Source organism: Chiroxiphia lanceolata, chromosome 9 (genome assembly GCF_009829145.1).
Source record: "Chiroxiphia lanceolata isolate bChiLan1 chromosome 9, bChiLan1.pri, whole genome shotgun sequence".
Classification (NCBI taxonomy): Eukaryota; Metazoa; Chordata; class Aves; order Passeriformes; family Pipridae; genus Chiroxiphia; species Chiroxiphia lanceolata.
This window is the reverse complement of record NC_045645.1, coordinates 27,269,882-27,291,859: the sequence shown is the minus strand read 5'-3', so window position 1 is coordinate 27,291,859 and position 21,978 is coordinate 27,269,882. Positions and strand designations below refer to the sequence as shown.

Here is a 21,978-nt window from a genome sequence, read left to right as displayed (position 1 = left end):
GGACGAGGCTGGAGGCACCCACCATCCTGCCTGAGCGGTGAGCCCCTTCCTGTTCCCCCATGGATTTCCAGGCTCCCACTCCCACCCACCCAGCTGTTTGGCTTGGGGGCAAGGGGGCATTTAAGTACATAGAATATATTTCTGTCCTTCCTGCCAAGGTGATGGGACAAAATGGATCAGACTCTGGGGGCCAGGCTCTAAGGTGTCAGGATGCATCTGGCCCTGTGATGGGGAAGGGATGACACCCCCTGTTCCCCCGACCCCCTGCTCACACACCTGCCAGGCTTGTTCCTTATTTTTAACTTTCCAAAACAAGTAGAGGCTTTTTCCACATACAATCCACTTTATATTGCAGGCCTGGGCTGCCTCCCCTCCTGCCTCCAGACCAGGACCTGATGGTGGGCTGCCAATAAGCCAGCCCTCTTGCTCCTCTCTGAGCAGGACTGACCAGGAGCAGTGTGGGAGCCGTTTCTGGGACAGCTCTCAGAGCATGGGGGAGTCCTTCTTGTCTTTCAGGCTTTCTGGGAGCTTTGTGGTGTCTGGGAGGAGGCTGCTCACGGCCGCAGGGCTGTGGGCAGCCGGAGAGACCAGGTTCATGGCATCCAGAGGGAAGGGCAAGATGAAAGCAGCGGGTTTCTCCGCAGTGAGGGAGTGCAGTGCGTGGAGGTAACGGAGCTGAGCAGCAGCAGGGGCACTGGACAGGATCTCAGCTGCCATCCGCAGGGACTCGGAAGCTGCCTTTTCCCCCTCTGCAGCGATCACCTGCCAAGCAGGGGAAGAAAGGAGGTTTCTGTGAGTGAGGGGAGTGAGGGAGTTCTGTGACCGGGAGTGAGGTGGCACAGACTGTTACAGAGGGAGGTTGCCACAGCGAAATTCCCTGGGCCGGTGTGATTATAACTTTCCTGCTCTTTGAAGATCACAGCATGCGCTAGACCTCTTGATGCTGCCAAAAGTTTAGGAGCTCATGTCTAATGTGTTTTTACTGGGCCCATCAGAGGTCACACTTGGGCTCCCCTTGCTAGACCCAGCTCTTGAACAGGAATTAAAGAAAACATATCTTCCCAGAGCCATGTGCTTGTGTGGCATGTCCCAGGGACCTCAGATCAGGGCTGGGAAAGGAAGGAGGAATGCTTTGGAAGGAGATGAGAAGTATTCAGAGTTGGCATACCCGCACTTTGGCCTGTCTCTGGGCCTCTGCTTCCACAGCCAGGGACTGCCGGAGCTCAGCAGGCAGCTGCACGTTGTTGCTGTGGCAGGAAAGGAGAGGGATTAGCTGGGCTCTTGGCTCTCCTGGCAGCACTGGATGGTCAATCTGAAGCTTGGAATGGGCTCATCAGTCAGTCTCTGCAGAGTATTCTTTTATGTTCTTTGCTCCCTGGCTGTTCCTCTTTGCGTGCCTGACTTTAGCCTTCTACCTCCATTCCCATCCTTCTCTTTGAGCCTGGTTTTGCAGTGACCGGGACTGCATGATCACCAGGCAGCAGAGACATCTCTCTGTACCTCTGAGGCTCAAAGTTTAAGCTCACTCTGTGAGACAGCAGAGACTCCACTGGGAGGACTGCTCTCAAGACAGGCACAGGAATGTTCTGGTCACAGATTTATTCATTCACTGCTTGGCTCTCTCTTCCATGTCCCTGTACACGATGATTGAGTCCCACCTTTGTGCACAGACTTCTGAGTGATGAGCCCAGCCCTCTCAAAGACCCTGGGGCCTTTGATCTAGAGTGGGACATGGAAGGTTCGGTGCCTCCAGCACCTCGTGGGCTACCAGAATTGAGTGCAAACTCTGCCTGCAGCAGCAGTGAAATGGTGATGAGATCCCAGCTAAGGATCCTGCCCCAGCTGTCAGTGCAGGAGCAAGAACAGTCTGACATGTGGAAATTTTACATGAGGCTGAAAAGGGCAGGGAAAATAGGAAGGTGAGAGGCGAAGCTCTACCTTCTGCAGAATAGCTGCAGGGACAGAGACAAAGGCAAAGCAGGAAGAGAAGCAAGCAGCAGCGAGTAGGATGGGTTCTTGCAAAGGGCCAGGGAATTCCCTTCTACTAGCATTTCCTACCTACATTTCTACTCTCTCCACTTTGATCCCCCAGCAGCCCGTGACTGCATCCAAAGCCACCTGTGAAGAGGAATATTTTTAGAGCGTGGGGAGAACAGCAGCCCTGGCCTAGACTCCTTACAGGGAGTAAGACAAGGCAGGGACATTAATTGCAGGACTGTGAGGCAGATTTATCAGGTTTTGTATGCTACTGTGCAAGACCCCTCAGAAATTAAATTAGTGCCCTCACTTCCAATTTGTGTTGACCCTGGGGGTTTGGGATGATTTAACTGGAGTCCACAGTGATTCCAAGTCACTTCTTCAAAGCAGTGTCCGTGACTCTGAGGGACTGACCACCTGAACGAGCTTCTTTGCAGAGCCTCAGTTCACCCCTAGCTCTGCTGTCCCCCTCCCCATGCAAGCACCTTGATCTCCTGGCTAATGTTTTTCCTCTCCAGCAGAAGCTCAGAGAAGGCTTGATGTGCCAGGAGGCGCTTCGTGGTGGTCTGCACCAGCAGCTGGATGGCACTGGAGATGCTGGTCAGGGTGGTGAGGAGAAGAGAGGCATTCTCCAGCCGGTAATAGCAGACAGCATCTATCTCCAAAGTAACCATGTCTTTGGTCACCACCTAAGAAGAAGACATTGGAGGAGATGGAGCTGGTTCTGGCAGTCCTAAGGTAGCACAGGAAAGCACACAATTGAGAGTGATGAGGACTAACTGGATGGTTAAGTCATTGTAGCTTCCACCTCTGATACTGACTGATCTTGGGCAAATTATATATACTCTGGATCTCAGAGGTTACTTTGTGATGGTTTTTTCGAACTATTCTTTGCAAGGATGGAGGTTGGAAGCAAAAGATCTAACGTTAAAGAGACACCAAAATTAATATAGAGGGGGGTGTCAGCCATACCTGATGGAAGGGGATCTCTAGGGTTTTGAGGCGGAGGTCTATCTTGTGATACGTGTCCAGACAGGGAAGAAAAAAGAAAAGGCCTGTGGGAGGAAGAGAAAGGCAGCTGATGATCATCAGAACCACAGAAATTGCCTCTCATGCTCTGGAAAACGGGAGGGTTTGGCATGCAGAACTACAAAGGAACAGCAATATATGGGCTCAAATTCTGAGGCTGCTTCTGTGATGGGGAAAAACCCTTAAGAGGAAGGGAACAAAAACATCCCATCTCCTGTCTGGCCATGTCTGCTTGGAGGGCACCAGCATGTGAGCTTTGGTAGAGCATGAAAAAGAGGAGCAACATGGCTGAGGGGAGCCGAGTAAACACCTTACCAGGTCCTTTGGCTCTGCCAGGAAGGAGATGCCCAAGTCTGAAAACAATGGCTCTCTCATACTCCCGCACTACCTGCAGAGGGAAACAAAAGGGAGGCTGGAAAGGAACAAGCAGGACTGGGAAAAGCAGCTTCAGAGGCATGGGAGGAAGTCTGTTCTGGAAAAGCCCTGCAAAGGGAGGATTTCAGCAGGTATGAACTAGTGGTATCACTTGTCACTGAGTCCCTTTGCCCAGCATTGCTGGCTGAGCTTGTGTGTGAGCATCCCTGTCACAGCCCAAGACCTGGTGAGAGCAGCCCATGCTGGACCCACCCAGGGTTTCCCAGGCTGAGGCCAGCATCTTGCTTCCTTAAATTAAAGGAAGTTAAAATTTTCAAATTAAAATTTTCAAATTAAAGGAAGTTAAAATTTTCCATGTTGGTTGTTTCCCTCCACGGGAACCACGTGTGCGTGTGTGTGTGTGTGTATATATATATATATATAAAAATCTGACAAAAATTAGAGGAAGAGGGAAAATCTGCTATTAGCTCTGAGATCAATCTCTCTTAACCTTTTTAATTCAAAACCCATTTACCCAGCTGTTGGTTGCAGTGCAGCCCTCTCTGGCCTGAGAAGGCTGAGGATTATATTTCAAAGTGAATAGACTTGCAATTTGTTTTAAAAAAGAGAAACTTAAGCCCCTGTCTGCTGACATTGCAGCAGGATTACTTGATAGGCAGTGTTTGGACCCCTGTGCAGCCCTATGCTGTAGCAACATGTGATAAAAGATAAATCAAAATTAATAATGAGTTGAAGAGGTGTAAATAGGGCCTTAGACCAAAAAAGCTTTATGCTCATGTCCAACACATGCTGAATCAGTGTGTGACATCCACATCAGACACCAGATACTGAGAGAGGCCCCATGGCTATTCTCACCTTCATGCAGAACCAGACAGAAATGGGGAAGGTCATTATGATGAACAGGAAAGACAGGATGGTCAGAAGCCACTCACAGATGCCCAGACCTGGAGACTTTACACCTAGGGAGAAATCCAACGTGACTGTGTTAGGAGAGGACTGCTCCCAAAATACTGATAGTCTGACAAGTGCCTGCACACACAAGCTTCAGTGTTGCCCTTGGTGGGTGTGAATCACTTGTCACTCTCTGGAGGTGAGCTAAGGAACAATGCCTGGTCCAGGTGGCCAGGAGCTGTGAGGATGGAGGGGCAGATTTTGTCTCCACTTTACCGACAAAAACTGAGCCACGCTTCTCCATAGTTGCTTGACTAGAGGGCAGCCTTTCTCTTGAAGAATTGGGGCTACCAAGCAGTGTTGAAAGGCTTGGAATGGGCAACTTGGCTGAGCTGGGATTCCTGAAACTAATCTGGAAAGATGAGCTAAAAGTAAAGACTGTAAATAAGAGAGAGCTTTCAACATGCACAGCCTGAAGTGCCCTTCCCTATCAGGGCATTTCATGTTGCTTTGGAATAAGATTTTAGTTGCATCTCATCTCCCTAATGCAGCAGGATAAAGCCACTGGTCCCACTGGACTCTCCCTGTGCTCTACAGCAGTCACACCAAGGTGCTGGGGGCTGACTGGGGTGATCAGCCCCAGATGAATACTACCTGCTACATACCCCCAAAGGGAGTGTGGATCATCTTGCTTTGGCTGCCCTTTGTTGTGCTCCAGTCTGAAGTAAAATTCAGCAGGTATGGCATGAAAATCGACATATTACTCCTGGATACACTAAAAGCCAGAGAGTGGACCATGATTTCCAGCAGTGAAGTTGGCATCCCTCCCACTTTGAATCCCTTCTAGCCCTTCCATCCCTGCCCCTCTGCCTTTGGAGGTCTCTGCAGAACCACCAGGTCCTGAGAGAGGTTCAGATCCCAAGAACCTGCATGATCACTAGAGCTCCACAGCACCACTCACTAGCTGTGATTCCTGTAACTGAGGCAGAAAGACGTGGTTGTGCAAAACTAGTTGTCAGAGAGTCAGGAGCACGTCTGAACCTTTGTGTCGCTCTAGGGCAGCAGAGTTGCTGGCATGGGAGTGCACAAGTGATGCTGGCTCCTGTAATACACGTCTGCCATGCCCTGGTGATGCTGGGTCCAAAGAGGCCCAGACACCTTGCCAAAAGACTCACGATGCTCCCTTCTATCATGGCAGGCTGGGAATCTGCCTAACAAACATGTGGAGCGGAGCTGCTCTTAAAGATTATCCGGAAGGGGAGCTGCGAGTGTGGACCTTAAGGGTAGTTCCTCCCTGCAGTGAGGTCTTTTGGGCTGTGAACTGGCATTAAGGCTAATGCTGTCCACTTGAAGAAGGGGAAGAGAAAAGGAAGAGAACAGAGCTGGGAGGCTGGCTGGAGTCTCCCATGTTTTGTCCTGAGGATAACCACATCTGTGAGGACACCGTGCAGAGAGCAGAGTCATACTGTGACCCACACAGCATCAACGAGCCCACACTTTCCCAAGCCCTTCCCTTCTTATGAGTCATACCTTCCTCTTGCTGCTCGCTGTCCAGCAATGCCATTGCCTCCATTTCTTCCTCAGACACCACCTCATCCACATCCACCACCGTGGAGGTGTGCACCCTGCCATCAGTCCCCACAGTGCTCTTGGTCTCCTTTGTTTTCTCCTGCTTTATGTCTCCCCTTCCTTTGCTGCCTTCTCTGCTGCTCTCCCTCTTCTCTCGTTTGCTCTGCGTACCCGGGGACTCTTTACGTCTTCTGTGAGACTCCCTGGAAGAGCTCCGAGCCCTCTTATCCATCCTCATCTGTGCCAAGGGACCCACAGCTGCCTGTGGGAGCAGAAAGAGTACGTGCTTGAATTTATTGCCACAGGCAGGGGAGGAGAGAAGGGGAGGTGTCACATCAAGGAGGCTCGTTTCAAGTTCATCGGGGCTTGTCAGCTGTAATGGACAGTGAAGTGAGCGAGGTGTTTCCAGCTGCTCGGCTCTCATCACACCCTGCTGTGGAGATGGGAAGGAAGGTTAAATCTGAACATGGTGGACCCCAGGAGGACGTTCTGTTTGCGTCCTGCTTTTGGGAATAAAATACAATCAGAAGCACTCAGATGATTTTAGTAGATGATTTCTGCAAAGTTGTTGAAAAGCAATCTGAAAGTAACTGTCAGGTGCGTGGCCCCAAAGACCTCAAATGGTGAGAGTGGCCCAGAATTGACACCAGGGTGAAAAACCTTTGCTGGTGAGACCAGTGGCTTGCTCAGGAGTGTTTGGAGTGGGTGTTGCAGCAAATGTCTGGGTGAATAGCATCTCACACTGCTCTGCTCTCCAGAAGCCCTTTGGAGGGACACTGGCAGCAAACCCCTTCTCTCCAGGATCACCTCACATTTTTGTAGGGTGGGAAATTAACTGGTCCAGTTCAGCCATGAACTTTCCTGAAAGGCTGCAAAGCATGGTGGCCATTCCTGGGACAGAGCTGGTGAATCTAAATTGCCAAAAGAGTTTGTGCCTAAATGCCTTCCTAGTTTTCCACAGAAGGAGCGTGGCAGAGCAAACATGGGAGCCTTCTCTTTTCATGCTGCTCAGCCTGTGGTGACATCTGCAGAAACCTCTGGAGGAAGGTTTAAAACACTTTTGAAGTGTTTAAAACACTTTTGACATGTTTTAAAGTCACTGACTGTATTAAAGAAACCAGCACCTGGCTAGAAATCATACTACAGGCAAGACACAGCTGGGACATAAGGCAGGGCAGTGCTGAGCTTGGGGATTCCCAGTCTGTAGTGTGGAGGAGTAGCTGGAGGGAGCTGGGAAGCTGGCTGGGGATGTGCTGCTCTTGTTTTTTCACAGATTCCTGTTTTATTGGAGACCTGTGGGCCCACACGGAGTCAGGATATTGCAAGCAGGGAGGGCAGGAGCACCAGCTGCCTGCTTTCTCTGCTCTGACATGCTGGGTGCCTTGTCAGCAAGTCACCAGGGAAGTGATGGATGGAGAGGGCTAAAGGCAGGAGAAAAGTTGGGTGTAAATGGGGTGTAATTAATAAATTTATACAGTGTATATACTTTGGAAGTGCTCCAGAAACCTTTTGCACTTGGTGTTTATCACTTGGCCAACACGGGATGGGGGGAGATGGTCTCCAGCTGCTGAAAGGGCAGGTGGTGTTTTAAGCAGCAGCAGCAAACAGCAGCTCAGGTCTAGTCTTGGATTCCTGTTGGTATCTCGTCAAAAGCACCGTGGCATATTTAACACCTCCAAACCTGCAACTTGCTGGTTTTGTTTGATGTTTTATTCAACCAGTGGGTCCCAACTCCACCATCCCTGGAGGATGTTTTTGGCTGTTCCCTTGAAACAGGGGACATGCTCTGGGAGCACATGCTGATGGGTTTGCAACCTTTGCTGTCCCAAAATCTGCAACCTCAGCTCCTGTTTTATTCTGAAACGTACTGCTGTGTGGAAATCAGCTGTGCTGTTGAGAGGGAAGTCTGTGAGCCCTTAGGAAACAGCCATTGCACCACACTTCAGCACACTCTGTGGCCTTGGGAAAGTCAGTGTCTCCACTGTGGATTTTCCACTCAGATGAGACAAAAAATACAACGCTCCTTACAATACAAAACCCTTCTTACAAAATACGAGACTCCTCTTAGTAACAGTGGGACACTGAGACGCTGGAACAAGTCCAGAGAAAGGCGATGGAGCTGGGGAAGGGTCTGGAACACAAGTCTGACTACAAGTGGCTGAGGGAGCTGGGGGTGCTCAGCCTGGGGAAAAGGAGTCTCAGGGGGGACTTCATTCTCTACAACCACCTGAAAAGAGGTCGTAGCCAGGTAGGGATTAGTGCTTTCCCCCAGACAACCAGGGATAGGACAAGCAGACATAGTCCTAAGCTGGGCCAGGGGAGGTTTAGGTTGGGGACATTAAGAAGAATTTCTTCACAAAAAGGGTGACTAAACATTGGAACAGGCTGCCCACGGGAGGTGGTGGGTTCGCCATCCCTGGAGGTGTTTAAGCAAAGGCTGGGTGTGACACTCAGTACCATCGTCTGATTGACAAGGTGGTGTTTGGCCACAGGTTGGACCCGATGATTTTGTGAGGTCATTTTCAACCCAACCAATCCTGCACTTCTGCGACACTTCACGTGGTTTTTTTACCTTTTTTTTTTTTTTTTTTTTCCGCGCAGGTGGAATCTCCTCCCGCCTCAGGGCGGAGGGAGCTGCAGCCACTCCCCCTCAGTCGCTCCGCAATGGCGGCCGTGTGGGGGAGGCCCCGCCCCACCCTCGCGCCCCGTAAAGGCGGGAAGGGCGTTGCGCATGCGCACCGGGAGGGGGGAGCGATGGCGTCGTGAGTGTCGGACTAGCGGGAGGGCGGCGGGTGTCCCGGGATGGGGCTCAGGGATGACTGTGGGGCACAGCGACCCTGTGAGGCTGGGGGGCGAACCCCCAGGCTGAGGGGCACAGGGGAGCACTATGAAGAGCACCGAGCCCCTCGGGTCGGCGGGGGGTTCCTCGGGCAGCAGTTTGAGGGCGCAGGGTCTCTGGAGCGGCAGGGATTGTGGAGGGCAGGAGTTTAGGGGTGCACTAAACTCCGGGGGCGCTGGTGAGTGAATACAGGGATTAATAGGTACTGGGCTGGTGAACTGCTGCCCACTCCCCCGTCCAGCTCTCAATGGGAGCGAGTCAGAATTCCACCAGGTTTTGAGCAGCTGTGGTGGTGCAAGTTGTCATCTGCTGGCTTGCGTTTCCCCTTTAGCACAGACACGGCGAAGGAGGCGCAGCTCATGGAGCTGCTGAAGAAGGAGGTGAGAGCGATGCTCATAGCTGCCAAGGAGGGCCTAACGCCGGCAGAGCTGGAGGAGCAGTACATGGCCATGGTCTGCAAACCTCTGCCCCTCCAAGACCTGGGCTTCCAGTCCACCTTGGAGCTGGTGAGACATATGCCTGAAGTTGTCCGAGTCTCTTTTTGTAAGAATGGCACCCTTATCCTCAAAGGTGAGGTTTTGTTGGGTGGAGGAGTTATTTGGAACCTCATACTGGTGTGAGGTGATGCCCTGTGTCACATACCTGTTTCTCATTCATCTCTGGTTAACTTGTTGTCTTTGATGTTTCTTCCCCAGTTTTGATCTGCCTTTTAACACTTTCTTTCCTTCTGAGAAAATCACCCAGGCTTCTAGTTATTTTTGTACATTTTTACATTCTACACTTAGTTTAGAAACTGAGGCAACATTTCCTATGGGTACACTAGAGCTGGTAAGCATCACTTTTCCTGTAAATGCAGAGTAGAGTAGAAGCCAAAACCAGGTATGAGGCCTCTCAAAAGAAGCTGTAAATGTTTCCCTACCTGATTCCATGGGAAGTTTAGTCTGTATCAAAGAACCTTTTTAATTTTCTTTGGAGAGGAGTTGTGTAAAACAATGGTGGGTGCAAAGAATTGATTGGGAAGGGTGAAATGGTGGGGGGCTTTTTGCATGCTACAGTTAAGACCAGAAAAAAGTGTTTAGAAGCATGGAAAAGACCTGGGCTGCTCTCCAAGGAGACCTTGCCTGGGCAGGGAAGTGCTCTGTAGTGGGAGTTTACTGTGATTCTGCTTTCCCAGCAAAACTCTCAGCAGGTTTTGTTTGTGACCCTGCATCCAAGAATTTGGCCTGCCTTCCTACCTGGTGTGAGCTTATAGGGATGAGGGTTCAGACTGGTTGTTGGCTTCTAAAAAGGGTTTTGGTCAGTTTGTTGCTGGAAATCGGCCATGATTTAGTTTGATTGCTTTTGAAGAAAACACCTGCTTCTGAAAAGAGGGGGGGAGAGAGGAAAAAAAAGGAATGAAGAGGAGCTTTGCCAGTGCAGAGCTCTTAGTAGTTCATTGTTTTTGTTTGTGTGTTTATTTCATTCTGTTGTAGCCATTGCAGATGACAGCACCAAAGGCATTGCCAAGCTGGTTGCCTGCCAGAAGGGAAGGACATGTTCTAAGGCATGGAAGAGAACTCATCTGAAGGCAAATGCTGCTTCTCCCTGTATGAACTCTAAGAATCCACAACGTTCCCCTCTGAGAGCCAAGACTCCAGTCCTGCCAGCAACAGTGAAGGCTGAGCTTCAGGACCTGCTGAGCTCCTCACCTCTTCTGCTCCAGGACTTGGACAAGGCCTTCCTCAAATGCTTTGGCCGGGCGTTCCCGTACAGGCAGTACGGATTTTCTTCCGTGCTTGAAGCCCTCAGGAGCGTGTCTGATTTCGTTGTGGTTGAGCAGGCAGAGGCAGGTTCTTTGCTGGTCCTGAGGCAGTGCCTGGCAAATGAGGCAGAGCAGGAAGAGGTGCCTCACGGTGAGGCACAGGATGAAGAGATGCTGCGAGGTGAGGGGGTGTGTTTGACTGAAAGCACGTAGTAGCTCTTACAAGCTCTGTGGCCAAGCAACTACGTTTCAGGTGGCTCTTGCTGTATTTCCAGTTGCTGTAGTAGTCCAAGTTCCCCCAGGTTTTAGCACAGAAGGACTGTTGTGTGCTGCAGAAGCAGCTGTCACGAGGCAGTTGTCTTGGTAGCTGAGAGTTTAACTGGAATTTTTCAATGTGTTGCCACTGTTTTTTGATGTGAGGTAAAGGAAGAGATGTTTAGCCCTTTCAGAGAATGAACTTTCTGAGTGTGTGTATGTGTGTAGGACTGGAATTTCTAGTCATTCCATGCAGGAGGTAACAAAACTAGAAGGATCTTCTGAATGTCTGCTCTGTGGGCTGGTGAACCCTTTCTGATATTCTTTTTGAGACAACACTAGACTGAAAGGCACAGCTGCAGTGTTCCACAAAAGAGACAAGACTGCAGATACCTTAAGTGTTCTCGCAAAACCTACAGTAGAGGGTGGAAAAATCACATAGAGTTACTGACAAATTCATGGCTTTTCGGGGGAAAATTAATTCTGGCATCATTCTAGCAATGGATTTTAGCACTTGGCATGCTTTTAAGAGCAAGCAATTGTTTTGGTTTGTTTCAGCTTATTAATACAGTGAATCCTCATGAATGTAGTGGCTGTGAACGCTACAAGAAATGAGGAAAACACCACCAGTGTTTTCAGATGTTTTCTCTTTCTGCTTTGTATGCTACACTGCATCAGTCCAATCAGTAAGAATAACAGCCAAAATGTCATCTTTGCAGCTGAGATGCCTCCTTTGGAACCCGTCTGTGAGACAGATAACTTCCACCAGGCAGCACTTCATCAGAAGTGGGAGCCAGTGGAAACACAAGCAGTAGATTTGAGTGATCGCCTCGAACAAGTAAGTGATGGACAAGTGATCTGTAGATTTTTCGTGTCTTACTCAAGTGGGTGATAACTCTTTACTGTCTTTGAGTTTGCATTGTTGATGCACTGTTTCCATCTACACTAGTTCAAAGTAAATAATGTTTTCAGCAGTAAGAATAACACAAAATTGACAGCTGTGCTAACAGCTCACTCATACAAATCTGTCTGGAGTAAGAAAAGAACAAAGCTTGTATGTTTTGTTTGGTTTTGTCCTTGGGAAATAGCTCTAGTGTGAAAGTGGGATGCATTTATGCCTTCTGTTACATTTTCAGATAGTCTTCCTCATTCAGTCATGTACTTTTTTGTGGTCACAATAACATCTTTTCAGTAAAATCTAGCAAAGAGGTGGGTTTAATTTGGTTTGGGGTTTGGTTTTTTTGTTTGTTTGTGGGGGCTTTTGTTTTGTTGTGCTTTGCTTTTTTAGCAACAGCCATTTACTACTTTTATCTAAATATGTGACGTGACTTCACTTCATCTCCTTTATTCCTTGTAGGAATATGAGCAAGGTATTTTTGTTGTACCCCTCTTTACACTGGAGGGAAGGAAGAGAGAGAGAGTGTGAAAATGAACGCTTCTATCACAGGGAAAGTTTGGATCTAAGTTTGTGCAATTTGTTGGGGTTCTCTGATATTCAGTAATTCACAGGTCCCTGGGAAAACAGAACTATCCTTTTTAACTTAATGGAAGGGCCAGTTGTGTGTGATCAGTGTGTGATGAGACATCTGAGTGCCACCTTCCTCTTCTCCCTTTGTAGCCTCAAGATTGTCAGCAGTTGCTACCAAACAAGCTGACACTGACTGAAGAAATCCTCCCAGATGCTGTTCAGGACAGAAGCCTTTGCAGTTTACCACCTCTGAAGAGAAGGTCCTTGGTGGGAGTCGTCGTGGAATTCGTTGTCTCTCCTACCCAGTTCTACGTCCACATCTGCGGCAGGGAAACATCCCACAAACTGCAGGATCTGATGTTTGAGATGAGGTGGGAGCATGTTGTGCCAATGCAGTGCTGCTGCCTCTGGTGTGTGTGTTTGTGTCGAGGGAAGAGGGCACCAGCTGTTGGTGATGGTCAGTGCTGGCTTCATTACTTGGTAATTGGATGCAGGTGCTGTACTGAAACTCATCGTGCTTATCAATTCCTCTTAACAAGCAGTGAGTGTTTTCAATAGCAAAATAGTCTTAGGCTGTTCTGGACTTTAAAAGCCTGGAAAGATTATGGAGAGGATCTTAAAGGGTTCCTTTACCTTGTGCTACTGTTGCTAATGTGCTCAGTTAAAGCTTTTATTTCCATTTCTAACACTTTGAGCCAGTACTCCGGAACTTGGTTCATAAAAAACAATGACATGTAAAGGTAATGTTAAAAAATTAATGATTAGAATGACTGTATTTAGCCTCTGATTAATCCCCATTAATTAACTTTTTGACAGACCCCAAGAATATAATTCAAATGTTAAAAGTTTGGGGTTGAATTTTTTTGTTGCCATTGCAGTTCAAGTGTGGGAGAACAGAGCTATAAAGGATCTGTTGAAACAACTCCTGAAAATTCATGTCATGGGGACTTTGAAAAATCAGGATTCTTTTGATGCCCCATGTATTTCTTCTTGTTCATGTCCTGCATCCTACTAAGCAGAGTTTCTCCCTATGATCTTTTGCAGACACCTTTACTCACATAAACTTGTCTCTGATAAATACATCATGCCTGACTCTGCAGTAAGGCCTGGGCAGCTCTGCTGTGTAATGGTCTCCAAATGGTGGTACCGTGTTATCATCCACCGTGTGATCAGTGACCAAGAAGTGGAGGTGTTCTATGCAGATTATGGACACCTCCAAATTGTCCAAAAGTCTTGGCTGAGATTCCTCAAGTAAGTAAATTACACGTGGGCGGCGGAACAGCTGAGGTTGGATTAGACTTCCAGAGGGCATCCTGTCCAAGCTCCCTGCTCAAGTGGGGCCGTCTGGAATAGACTGCCCAGGCCTTGTCAGGATGGTTTCTGAATGTTTCCAAGGTTGGAGACCTCATGACCTCTTTGAGCAACCTGTTCCAGTGCTTGCTCACTCTCATGGTAAAAATGCCACTTTCCAGACAGCTAGCCCCAGATGTGTGGTGGTGTTCCTCTCCAAGTGCAGGACTTTGTTGAACTTTATGAGGTTCCTGTCTGCCCATTTCTATCCTGTCAAGATGGCAGCCAGACCCTCTGGGGTATCAGCCACTCCTGCCAGTTTTGTATCATCAGTAGACTGAGGGTAGACTTGCCCAGGTCAATAATGAAGATGCTGAGCAATGCTGGACCCAGCATTGACCCCTGGGGTACACTGCTGAATCCTTTCCTGTTCCTGCCTTCACTCCTCAGTCTGTGCTCTTGCTGCTTTCTGTCACCTTGGGGCAAGCTCCCTAATCCCCTTTCCTGTGTTCCATGAATGGATATAAACATTCTTCTGAAGGGACATCAGTCCAAGTGGGACATGTTTGCGGTGCCAGAGGTACTTGTTCTCTGCAGTTCAGCACATTTTCCATATTTGCATCTTCCCCCTCATTTGCCTTTCTTCATGCCTGGCTTTTGGCATTCTTTGGTTCAAAAGTCATGGCTCTCTGTCCCTAGCTTTGTCTCCACAAGGAGTCCTGATGGGAACATGCCTGGGCCAGGGAATGTGTAAGGTAGCAGCTGTTTCTGCTCTGCCCATTCTCTGGATATGGAGTGTTTTCCGAAGCTGCTGTTAGGTTTTAGTCATAAGCACACAATCCAGTGTATACCTCTCTATTCCTAAGCTGATATTAAAACCCAGAAGAGGAGAGAGTTCTGCTCTGCTGATGATTTTTCCCTATTTTTGCAGTAATGGCTTTGCTTTGTATCGTAGGTGGCAGTACTTGAAGCTCCCTGCTCAGGCCATCCCGTGTTCCTTGGCATGGGTAAAACCTGTGGAGGTAAATGTTCACATGCAGTTTTGTTTATTGACATATGTACAAGAGTTACCAAATAGAAGTTGTCTTTTTCTCCTGCGAAGAGCAGGCATTTGGATGAATTCAGGTCCTGTTGATATTTACAACAGAATTGATACTGTTGTGTTCAGCAGAGTGTGACTGGGTAAGTCTCTGCTCAGCAAGCAATCACCCTTCCAATACTTTCCTTACCATCAGAGCATTCTTGCTTATGTTATTGCAGAAACTGTTAAACTACTGAGCAGACCTGTTTCTTGCCCTGCCAGTAGTTCCCCAGGGTCCTTCTGAAGCCTTGGTAGCTCCAGCCCTCTGTTTTCAAAAACTCTTCTGTGACAGAGCTTTAAGTGCAGTCAGCACAGCCAAAGATTTACAGAGGTCATAAATTTCCTCTGTAGTGGGAAACCTTTTGGTCAAGAAGCAAAAGTACAATCTCTGAAGGAAAGCATGTGAGCAGAGTTGCTGCTTCTGTGTGTTTTAAAGATGCTACTTTTAAAAAGTTTCCTCTGGGTTTTGAGAGTTAATCACGATTTTTGTTGCGGCGAGGCTTAGCAGCTTCTTAATAACTTCTGATACTGCTGACATCTGTAAAATCCCATGATTCCAGGAATTAAAAGAACAAAATAAACACCAAACACAACTGTATTTTAGGCAGTTTTGATAAAATCACTGGTGAATGCCATTTGGAAGTGGGTATTTAAGGTAAAAGGGCAATCCCAGTGTACCCAGCATTGCAGGCTTTGGGAGTAGTTTGGTTTAGTTCTGTGCTGGGAAGCTGGTCTGCCTGACTTTCCTGTATTTGTCACTGGCCTGGCCTGGCTCAGTTGCCTTTTGACAAGTGCCCTCCACCAGGAAAAGTCTCAAGTGGTGGACATTGGCCTGTTTATAGTAACTTCATGTCCTTGTTTTCTCCTTCAGGGTACATGGTCTCCTGCAGCAACTCTCCTGTTCAAGAATCTCTGTGGCTCTAAGGAGCTTGTGGGCGTTGTGGATGAATATATGGATGGTGTTCTGCACCTCTTCCTCTGTGACACATCCACCAAGGAGGATGTCTACTTCCACTCTGTCTTGAGGGATATGGGATATGCTGATGTCTGTGGAGAGAACATTCCTTCCCAGGTCAGGAGGGAGGCACGTGCTGCTGAAAGGAAGGGCAAGGAAAGGACCCCTGTAATGGGAAGATCTTTACCTTGAAGCAAGTAGTTTTGAGAAGAGCAAACTGGTATTCCCTGCTTTCCTGTAGCTTACCATTTGTGGCTGCAACCCACAGTGTGTAACTCTATGGTGAGAGCTTGCTTTTTGGTTAAGGTGGAATCTGATGATACAGCAGAGATGTTCTGGTTTAGCAGAACAAATTATTTCCACTGTCTTCTGGCAGTGGATGAGAAATTTTGCTGCTGGCAGGAGGGGAGTTGATTTTTCTAGGAAGGCCATTTCTGCAAGAATTTTGAGCTCACTTGTGGGTGTTGTGCTTCTCCATAAAACCTACTAGAGGTCTGCTGAATCGAATCCTTTTTATTCTTTGTGGTGGTTACAACATGGGCTTTTCTCCTGTCCTGGTGTGTTTTTTATTTGTTCCTAGGAATTCAAGGAACTGAATCCTTTGGCCTTGTATGTTCAGCCCAGTGGAGAGCAGGAGAATGCTGAACTGGTGGAGCCAGACCTTTGCTTGCAGCAGGAATCTCTGGTTGCAGATAGTGAAACAACATCCTCAAAGCTGGATGGGGCTGAGCTGTGTGACCAGGTGAGAGCTGGCTGTGGCACAGCTATTGTTCCATGAAATCAGCTCCATGTGGCTGAGAGGTGGGTGACCATCCCTGAAATGTAAGTTTAATTTGAATTCTTAACCAAAAATGCAGAGGGGCTTCCTCTGACTCAGTTCCTGCTTCCTTGCAGAAACTCCCTCTGTCATTGCCACCACTGGTTCTGCGTGGGGCTGCTGAGAGATGAGCCAGCTGTTGATTTCTTTCCTAAGACGTGGTGCTTTGTATCTTGTAATCTGTCCCTCTTTTCAGCTTGCTGTGCAGGAAAAGCTACCCTTTGGCCAAGGGAACTAGGGGTTTGTTGTTGTGTAGTTTTGTTGGTGTGGTTTTTTAATCATCCAGTTGCTGACATTCCAGTTCTTTGTAAATTTTGAGAGATAATAAAGATCAGGGCAGCTAATGAACTGATTGTGCACTAATTGCACCCTCTCTTGACTTTTTTTTTTAATGTACATTTGCAGACACCTCATTCTTTTGGAGAGTCCTCCGTGCCTGCTGTCTTAGTCAAGTCAGCGGAAGATCTTTATACCTCCTTTATTTACTCCAAGCAACAAGCAGAAATGAGGCAAGATGACCCTGATCAGATAGAAAGATTTTTGAAGCAAGGCCCAGCTTTCTGAAGCTGTACATCCTGCTGTTCTGCTCATGGCAATGCCAGTTGTGCTGGACACCCCTAACAGTACGGGTAGATTTGTCAGTCAGAGTTCACACAGCAGGAAGCTGAGCAGTCTGTTACCATGCCATGAGTTTTGCAGTCCCTGTTGGGTATCCTAGGGCTGGTGCTGCTGGAACAGGTGGACATGTTGGTGTTTCTGTGGGCTGGAGATGCCACAGTAATAAATGGCTGGATGCAGTGCATTGGTTTGGCCTTTGTGCAGCAAAATGGATTTCTAATTGTTTAATGGGAAGAAATGAATTGAGGGTTAGTTCTTTCATTGCTGGTTTTTGTTGTCTTTTCTATAGACTTTCTGCTGCTTTCATGCAGAAGTCTTTTTTTCTCCGCTCCATACTGTGTTCATTTCATACTGAGTCTCCCAGTCTCTCAGCCATAAGGGGCTAAACCATTTTGTAAATCCTGTGAGGTCCCTGTGTGGTGGATTTTTTGTGCCTTGGAACAGGGCTGTCTGCCTTCTCTTTGGAGTTCCCTAGACACAAGCTACCGATTCCCACCTCTGGAGAAATGGAGGTGGAGCAGCTGGGGGACAGGGAGAGAGGTCCTTGGGTTATACCATGTCCAACTTGTCAAATAGGTGTGCAGTAGCAAGTCCTCTTGCCATGATCTGGTAACATCCAGCAAAGGGGATTTCAGTCTAAACTGGAGCTTCTGGATTTGCCAGTGTAGATTTGATCTTTCTGTGTCCTTCCTGTTGCAGGTGAAGAGAACATGAAGAATGAAGACCTTCCCAGGAGTTGGCCTCTGTGGAGCCAACCTCACAGACTCCATGTCCCTCCTGCCACACTCTCTGCAGTGTTGGCAGCTGCACGATTGGCCACTTCCCATGCCCACTTCCAGTGGCTCCCCAGCCTAGGAAGGCAGGTGTGAGAAGAGGGGAGAAGCTGGAGCTGCTGCCGAGGAAGGCTGCTGGGAGCAGCACAGGCTCTCTCTATGACCATGCTGTTGGGTTGGGTTTTGTTTTCTTTTTGTTCACAAACATTTAATCCCTTGAAAAACTTTTTGGGTCTGACGTCTCAGGTGGACTAGGTGATCTTTAAAGCTCTCTTCCAACCCAAACTGTTCTATGATTTTTTTATTTTTTTTTTTTTAATTTCAGCATTTTGGGTTTGGTTTGGGATGTGGAAGTGCTAAAAGTGCGATAAGTGTTAATTTTACTTTCAGGAAAATAGTTTGGGTTTGTATTTTTAATTTCAGGGGGATACTTTGGTTTTGTTGTACTGGTGGTCTACTGAGTTACTGTTCAGGAGAACATCTAAATGTAACATTGTGTTATATATCCTTTAAGTTTAGGAGAGGGAAACTGGCTGCCTATCCCTCCCTCCCTCAGTGCATGAGCAGTTTTGACATTGGTTTTTAAGACAGTGAGTGCTCTACACACTCCTTGCTCTGAGGAGAGCTGAAGAAACCTTCCCCAAGAAGAAAGTGCTGTGATTTTTTTGAATGCCATGTATAACAAACCATCAGGAATCTCATCTCACTATAAAATAAAATCTGTAAAGAATCTAGCAAGAGAAAGCTTGAAGCGTGACGTTGTCCATGTTTATATAGCTTTGTGCCTGTGGCAAGTAATCCTGATGAGTGTGAGGTTGTTAATGCAGAGAAAAGCAGTGAAAACAGAAGGGCCCTGGTTAGGAATGCTGGCATTCAGCTGGTTTATGGGTCCCTAGACTGTCCCTCGGGGCTTCAGGGCCTTCAAGGGCCTGATTGGACTAGGTGATCTTTAAAGCTCTCTTCCAGCCCAAACCGTTCTGTGATTCTGTTGTTTTAATTTCAGCATTTTGGGTTTGCTTTGGGATGTGAAAGTGCTAAAAAAAGGAAATGTAGGACTTGTTAGAAAGCAACTACTGGGAAAGCTAATGAAGGAGGTGGAAGCAGAATGGTGAAGAGCAGGGGCTGTCCCACCCAGTGCAGGGGTAGCCTGACTTCTCTGGTGCCGTGTTTGGGCCGGGGGGCTCATTGCACATGTTTGTCATCCATCCCCTGTAACGGAGCTGATGTTGCTCGGGGGTCACCCCCTCTGCTGCAGGACCCCTGTTTGGTTTCAGGGAGGTGAGAACTGGGGCTAGGGTGGGGTGTCCCGAGGAGACACCCTCCTTGGGCTGCAGCAAGGGGCTGGAACCCAGAGGGGCTGTCACCCTGTCCTTGCTGCTGGATCACTGCTAGATGGCAGCCGAGGCCAGCACTCAGCTGCTCAGCTCCCTGCAGCCTAAAACTCCTCCTCCCTGGGGGTCTGGGAGGGCGAGGGAGATGAGGAGCTGAAGAAGACTGGTGAGTGAGCAGTGCCCCCATTCCTGGCTGGGGCTGTCTCTGTCCCCACTCGTTGCCTGGGGTGTGGTGGGGGTGTAACAGGGAACTTTGGGGATGGGTCCCACTGCTGCTTGGTGAGGGCTGTCCCAAGGAATTGGAGGTTAGGAGATGCTGTTGGGGTTCTGGAAGGGGATGTGTGGACACTGGGAGCTTAACATGTGTGCAGAAAGGGAGCAGCGTTTCCCTTCCCAGAGCAGTTTGGCTCACATTCCTCGTACCCAGCAGGCCCCTGTTTGTACATTTGTTGCCTAAGGCAGTGGAAAAAGAGAAAGATGCCTCAGGGACTGCAAAGTGATGCTGTATTCATGTCCCTGCTCCTGGGCATTGCCGTGCCAGTGCCAGGCAGTGGGGAGGGAGAGGTGGCTGTGCCGGGCATCAGGGTAAACCACCTTATCAATTTTGGGGGAACCCAGCCCCACAGAGGTGTCTGATGGAAGGATTAAGGTGCTCTGCAGATGTCATCTTCCTACTGGAGGGGTCAGGAGTGCCTTCCCCATCCTCCCTGAGCAGCATCTCCGTGGAACACTGGGCAGAACACTCCCTTTCACTGGAGTGCCCGGTGTGGGTGCCCTTCATCCCAAGGTGGGTATGTGTGTAAAGGGGTCCTGCTCCTCCAAAGGAGCTTGGGGTGGAGCTACTTCCCTCTCCTTTGCCCCTGGTTTCCCCCTTCCCCATAGCTGTGGGGCAGCTGTGCTGCCAGCAGAGGTTATCGACTGGGAGTCCTCGGGGTGAGGACCAAAATGTTTAGAGCAGATTAAAAATTGAAAGGCTTTGCAGCTCTCCCTAAAAGCTGGGGTTAAGCAACACACCGGCGAGGTGTGTGCTCAGGGGACTCACTAATGGACTCGGGTGATGCCAGGGGTCTGGGGTCAGCCCTGGGAGGTGGATGGAGCTGGGGTCGGTGGCTCTGCTCCCCACTGGGGTGATGGGAAGCAGGTGATGGAAACGTGGTGTCCCCATGGCTGGGGCCATGTATGTAAGAGCAGAGCCAGACTTGGACTGCCTCAGGAAGGATCCTGGGGTGTGGGTGAGTCTGGAAATGGTGAGGAACAGTGCTCTGGGCAGGGGTTTTGTTTTGAGGGGTATGTTTATGGAAGAGTTTCTCCTGGCACCTGCAAGCAGCTGCCTGGCCGCAGTGGTAATCGGGTGCTTTGAGTTCTAAACGGGCTGTCAGGAAGTATTTGGCTGGGGAGGAGGATGGAAGGTGACAGCTCGCTTTGGATGAGCACAGTGCTGCAGAGGTGGCCAAACACCTCCCTCACGGTGCTCTGGGTTGCAGGAGGGCTGGGCAGAAGCTTGGGGTACCCAGGCTGAATGCTGGGGACACAGAGGTCCCAGGCTGGCCCTGTGGTGGTCTCTGTGACTGGTGCCATCTCAACGAGGCTGAAATTTTCCAGATTCCTGCATCAACCCATCCCTCCCCACCCCTCTACACTTTTGAGTCAACCCATGCTCTGGAACAAGGGGTTCAACTGAGCAAATCATTTGGACTTGAAAACCAAACTTGAGTGCTTCTGACCCTAAAAACATTTGTCTTTTTATTTTTAGATGTGGGGTTTTTTTCAGATGGAAATTGAATCGGTTCCTGGTTTGGGGAGGATAAAAGTGCACTCAACCCTGCATCAGATTGTTTCACTTGACCCACGAGTAAATGCTTTTCTTTCCTCTGACCTGGAAGGATTTCTTTTTCTTTCCATTTGGCAAGAAAAACGGGAAAGCCAATTCTTGGTACAGGTCACTGCAAAATAAGGTCTGGAGCTGGAGCTTTTCAGCCTGAGTGCTGTACCAATACCCGTCAGCTTTCCCACTGGTCCCTGGAGTGGCTCCCTTTTTCTTGCAGTAAAAAGCCCTGGTTTTCCCTTGCATTTTGCTGGGAGCAAATGACCGCCAGGCAGGAGAGCAGCTTCTGGCTGCTGGGTTTTGGATGAGCAGAGATGGGGTTGGTGCTTGTGCCTTGCTGGATTTTGGAGGGTGACTTAGAGGCCACCCCTGGGATGGGTCATGCAAGCTGACCAGCACTTCATCTCTGCAAAGGCCCGTGTGGGTGGGTTTGGGGGGAAATGCTGAGATACTCCTGCTGGCAGGAAGGAGTATGAAGGAGACCTGGGGCAGCAGTACTGCTGGAGCATCCCGGGGTTGGGAAATGGGTCAGTGCTGCCATTTAGTTGAAGCAGGGCTGTGCTCCTGGGCCTGGCGCTGCCTGCAAGGGTCTGTGCACACCCCATCCTGCAAAAATGGGGGCTGTGGGTGTCCTCAGCACCCACTTGCATCTGAGTTCTCCCATCTCCTCTCCATCTTGGACCTACCTGCTCAGGTGATGTTTCCAGAGTCAGTGGCACCACTCCAGAGCATGCAAAGGAGAGGGAGAAGAGGAGGTGTCCTTGTGGGTGCTGTGGGATGCCTTGAGCTCTTGGCAGCAAGAGGAAGGGGCACATGGCATTGGCTGTTCTGCATCCAGAGTTTAGGACCAGTTGGAATTGGGGCTGTTTCTGGTGAAACCCTTCACTGGTACTGCCTGGGGGGTGGAAATTGGCTCCTTCCTATTGCCAGTGAATTGGTCAGGAGAGTCTGGGATGGATGAGGTTCCCCCCAGCCCCTGTTGCCCTCACCCTGTGTGTGTGTGGGCTCATCACCCCCTCCCCACTGCCAGGAGGTTTCTGTTCTGATTTGGCTCTTCCAGGGCAGAAGCTGATTGCAGAGGGGTTGTGATCTCACTTGTGCTTTTAATCCCACTGCTGTCAAGCTCCATTAGGAGGTTTGGCAT

At 49.0% G+C, this 21,978-nt stretch overlaps 2 protein-coding genes across 2 annotated transcripts; one reads left to right on the top strand and one right to left on the bottom strand.

Moving 5' to 3' along the window:
• Nucleotides 1–323: 323 nt before the first annotated feature.
• Nucleotides 324–8,378, bottom strand: NPHS2 (NPHS2 stomatin family member, podocin). The gene is made up of 8 exons (XM_032696368.1): nt 5,803–8,378; nt 4,237–4,340; nt 3,322–3,394; nt 2,950–3,032; nt 2,463–2,666; nt 2,063–2,118; nt 1,169–1,247; nt 324–762 (listed from the first exon to the last, which is right to left on the bottom strand). Exons 1-8 carry the CDS (start codon nt 6,263–6,265, stop codon nt 484–486), a joined length of 1,341 nt encoding a protein of 446 aa, XP_032552259.1. The 5' UTR covers nt 6,266–8,378; the 3' UTR covers nt 324–483.
• Nucleotides 8,379–8,579: 201 nt separating this feature from the next.
• TDRD5 (tudor domain containing 5) lies at nt 8,580–18,408 on the top strand. The gene is given in 12 exon segments (XM_032696375.1): nt 8,580–8,603; nt 9,012–9,250; nt 10,153–10,602; nt 11,396–11,514; nt 12,295–12,515; nt 13,189–13,395; nt 14,390–14,456; nt 15,387–15,587; nt 16,051–16,212; nt 16,693–16,830; nt 16,832–16,910; nt 17,605–18,408. Coding segments are annotated over 12 exon segments (2,061 nt in total). The 5' UTR covers nt 8,580–8,595; the 3' UTR covers nt 17,775–18,408.
• Nucleotides 18,409–21,978: the final 3,570 nt, after the last annotated feature.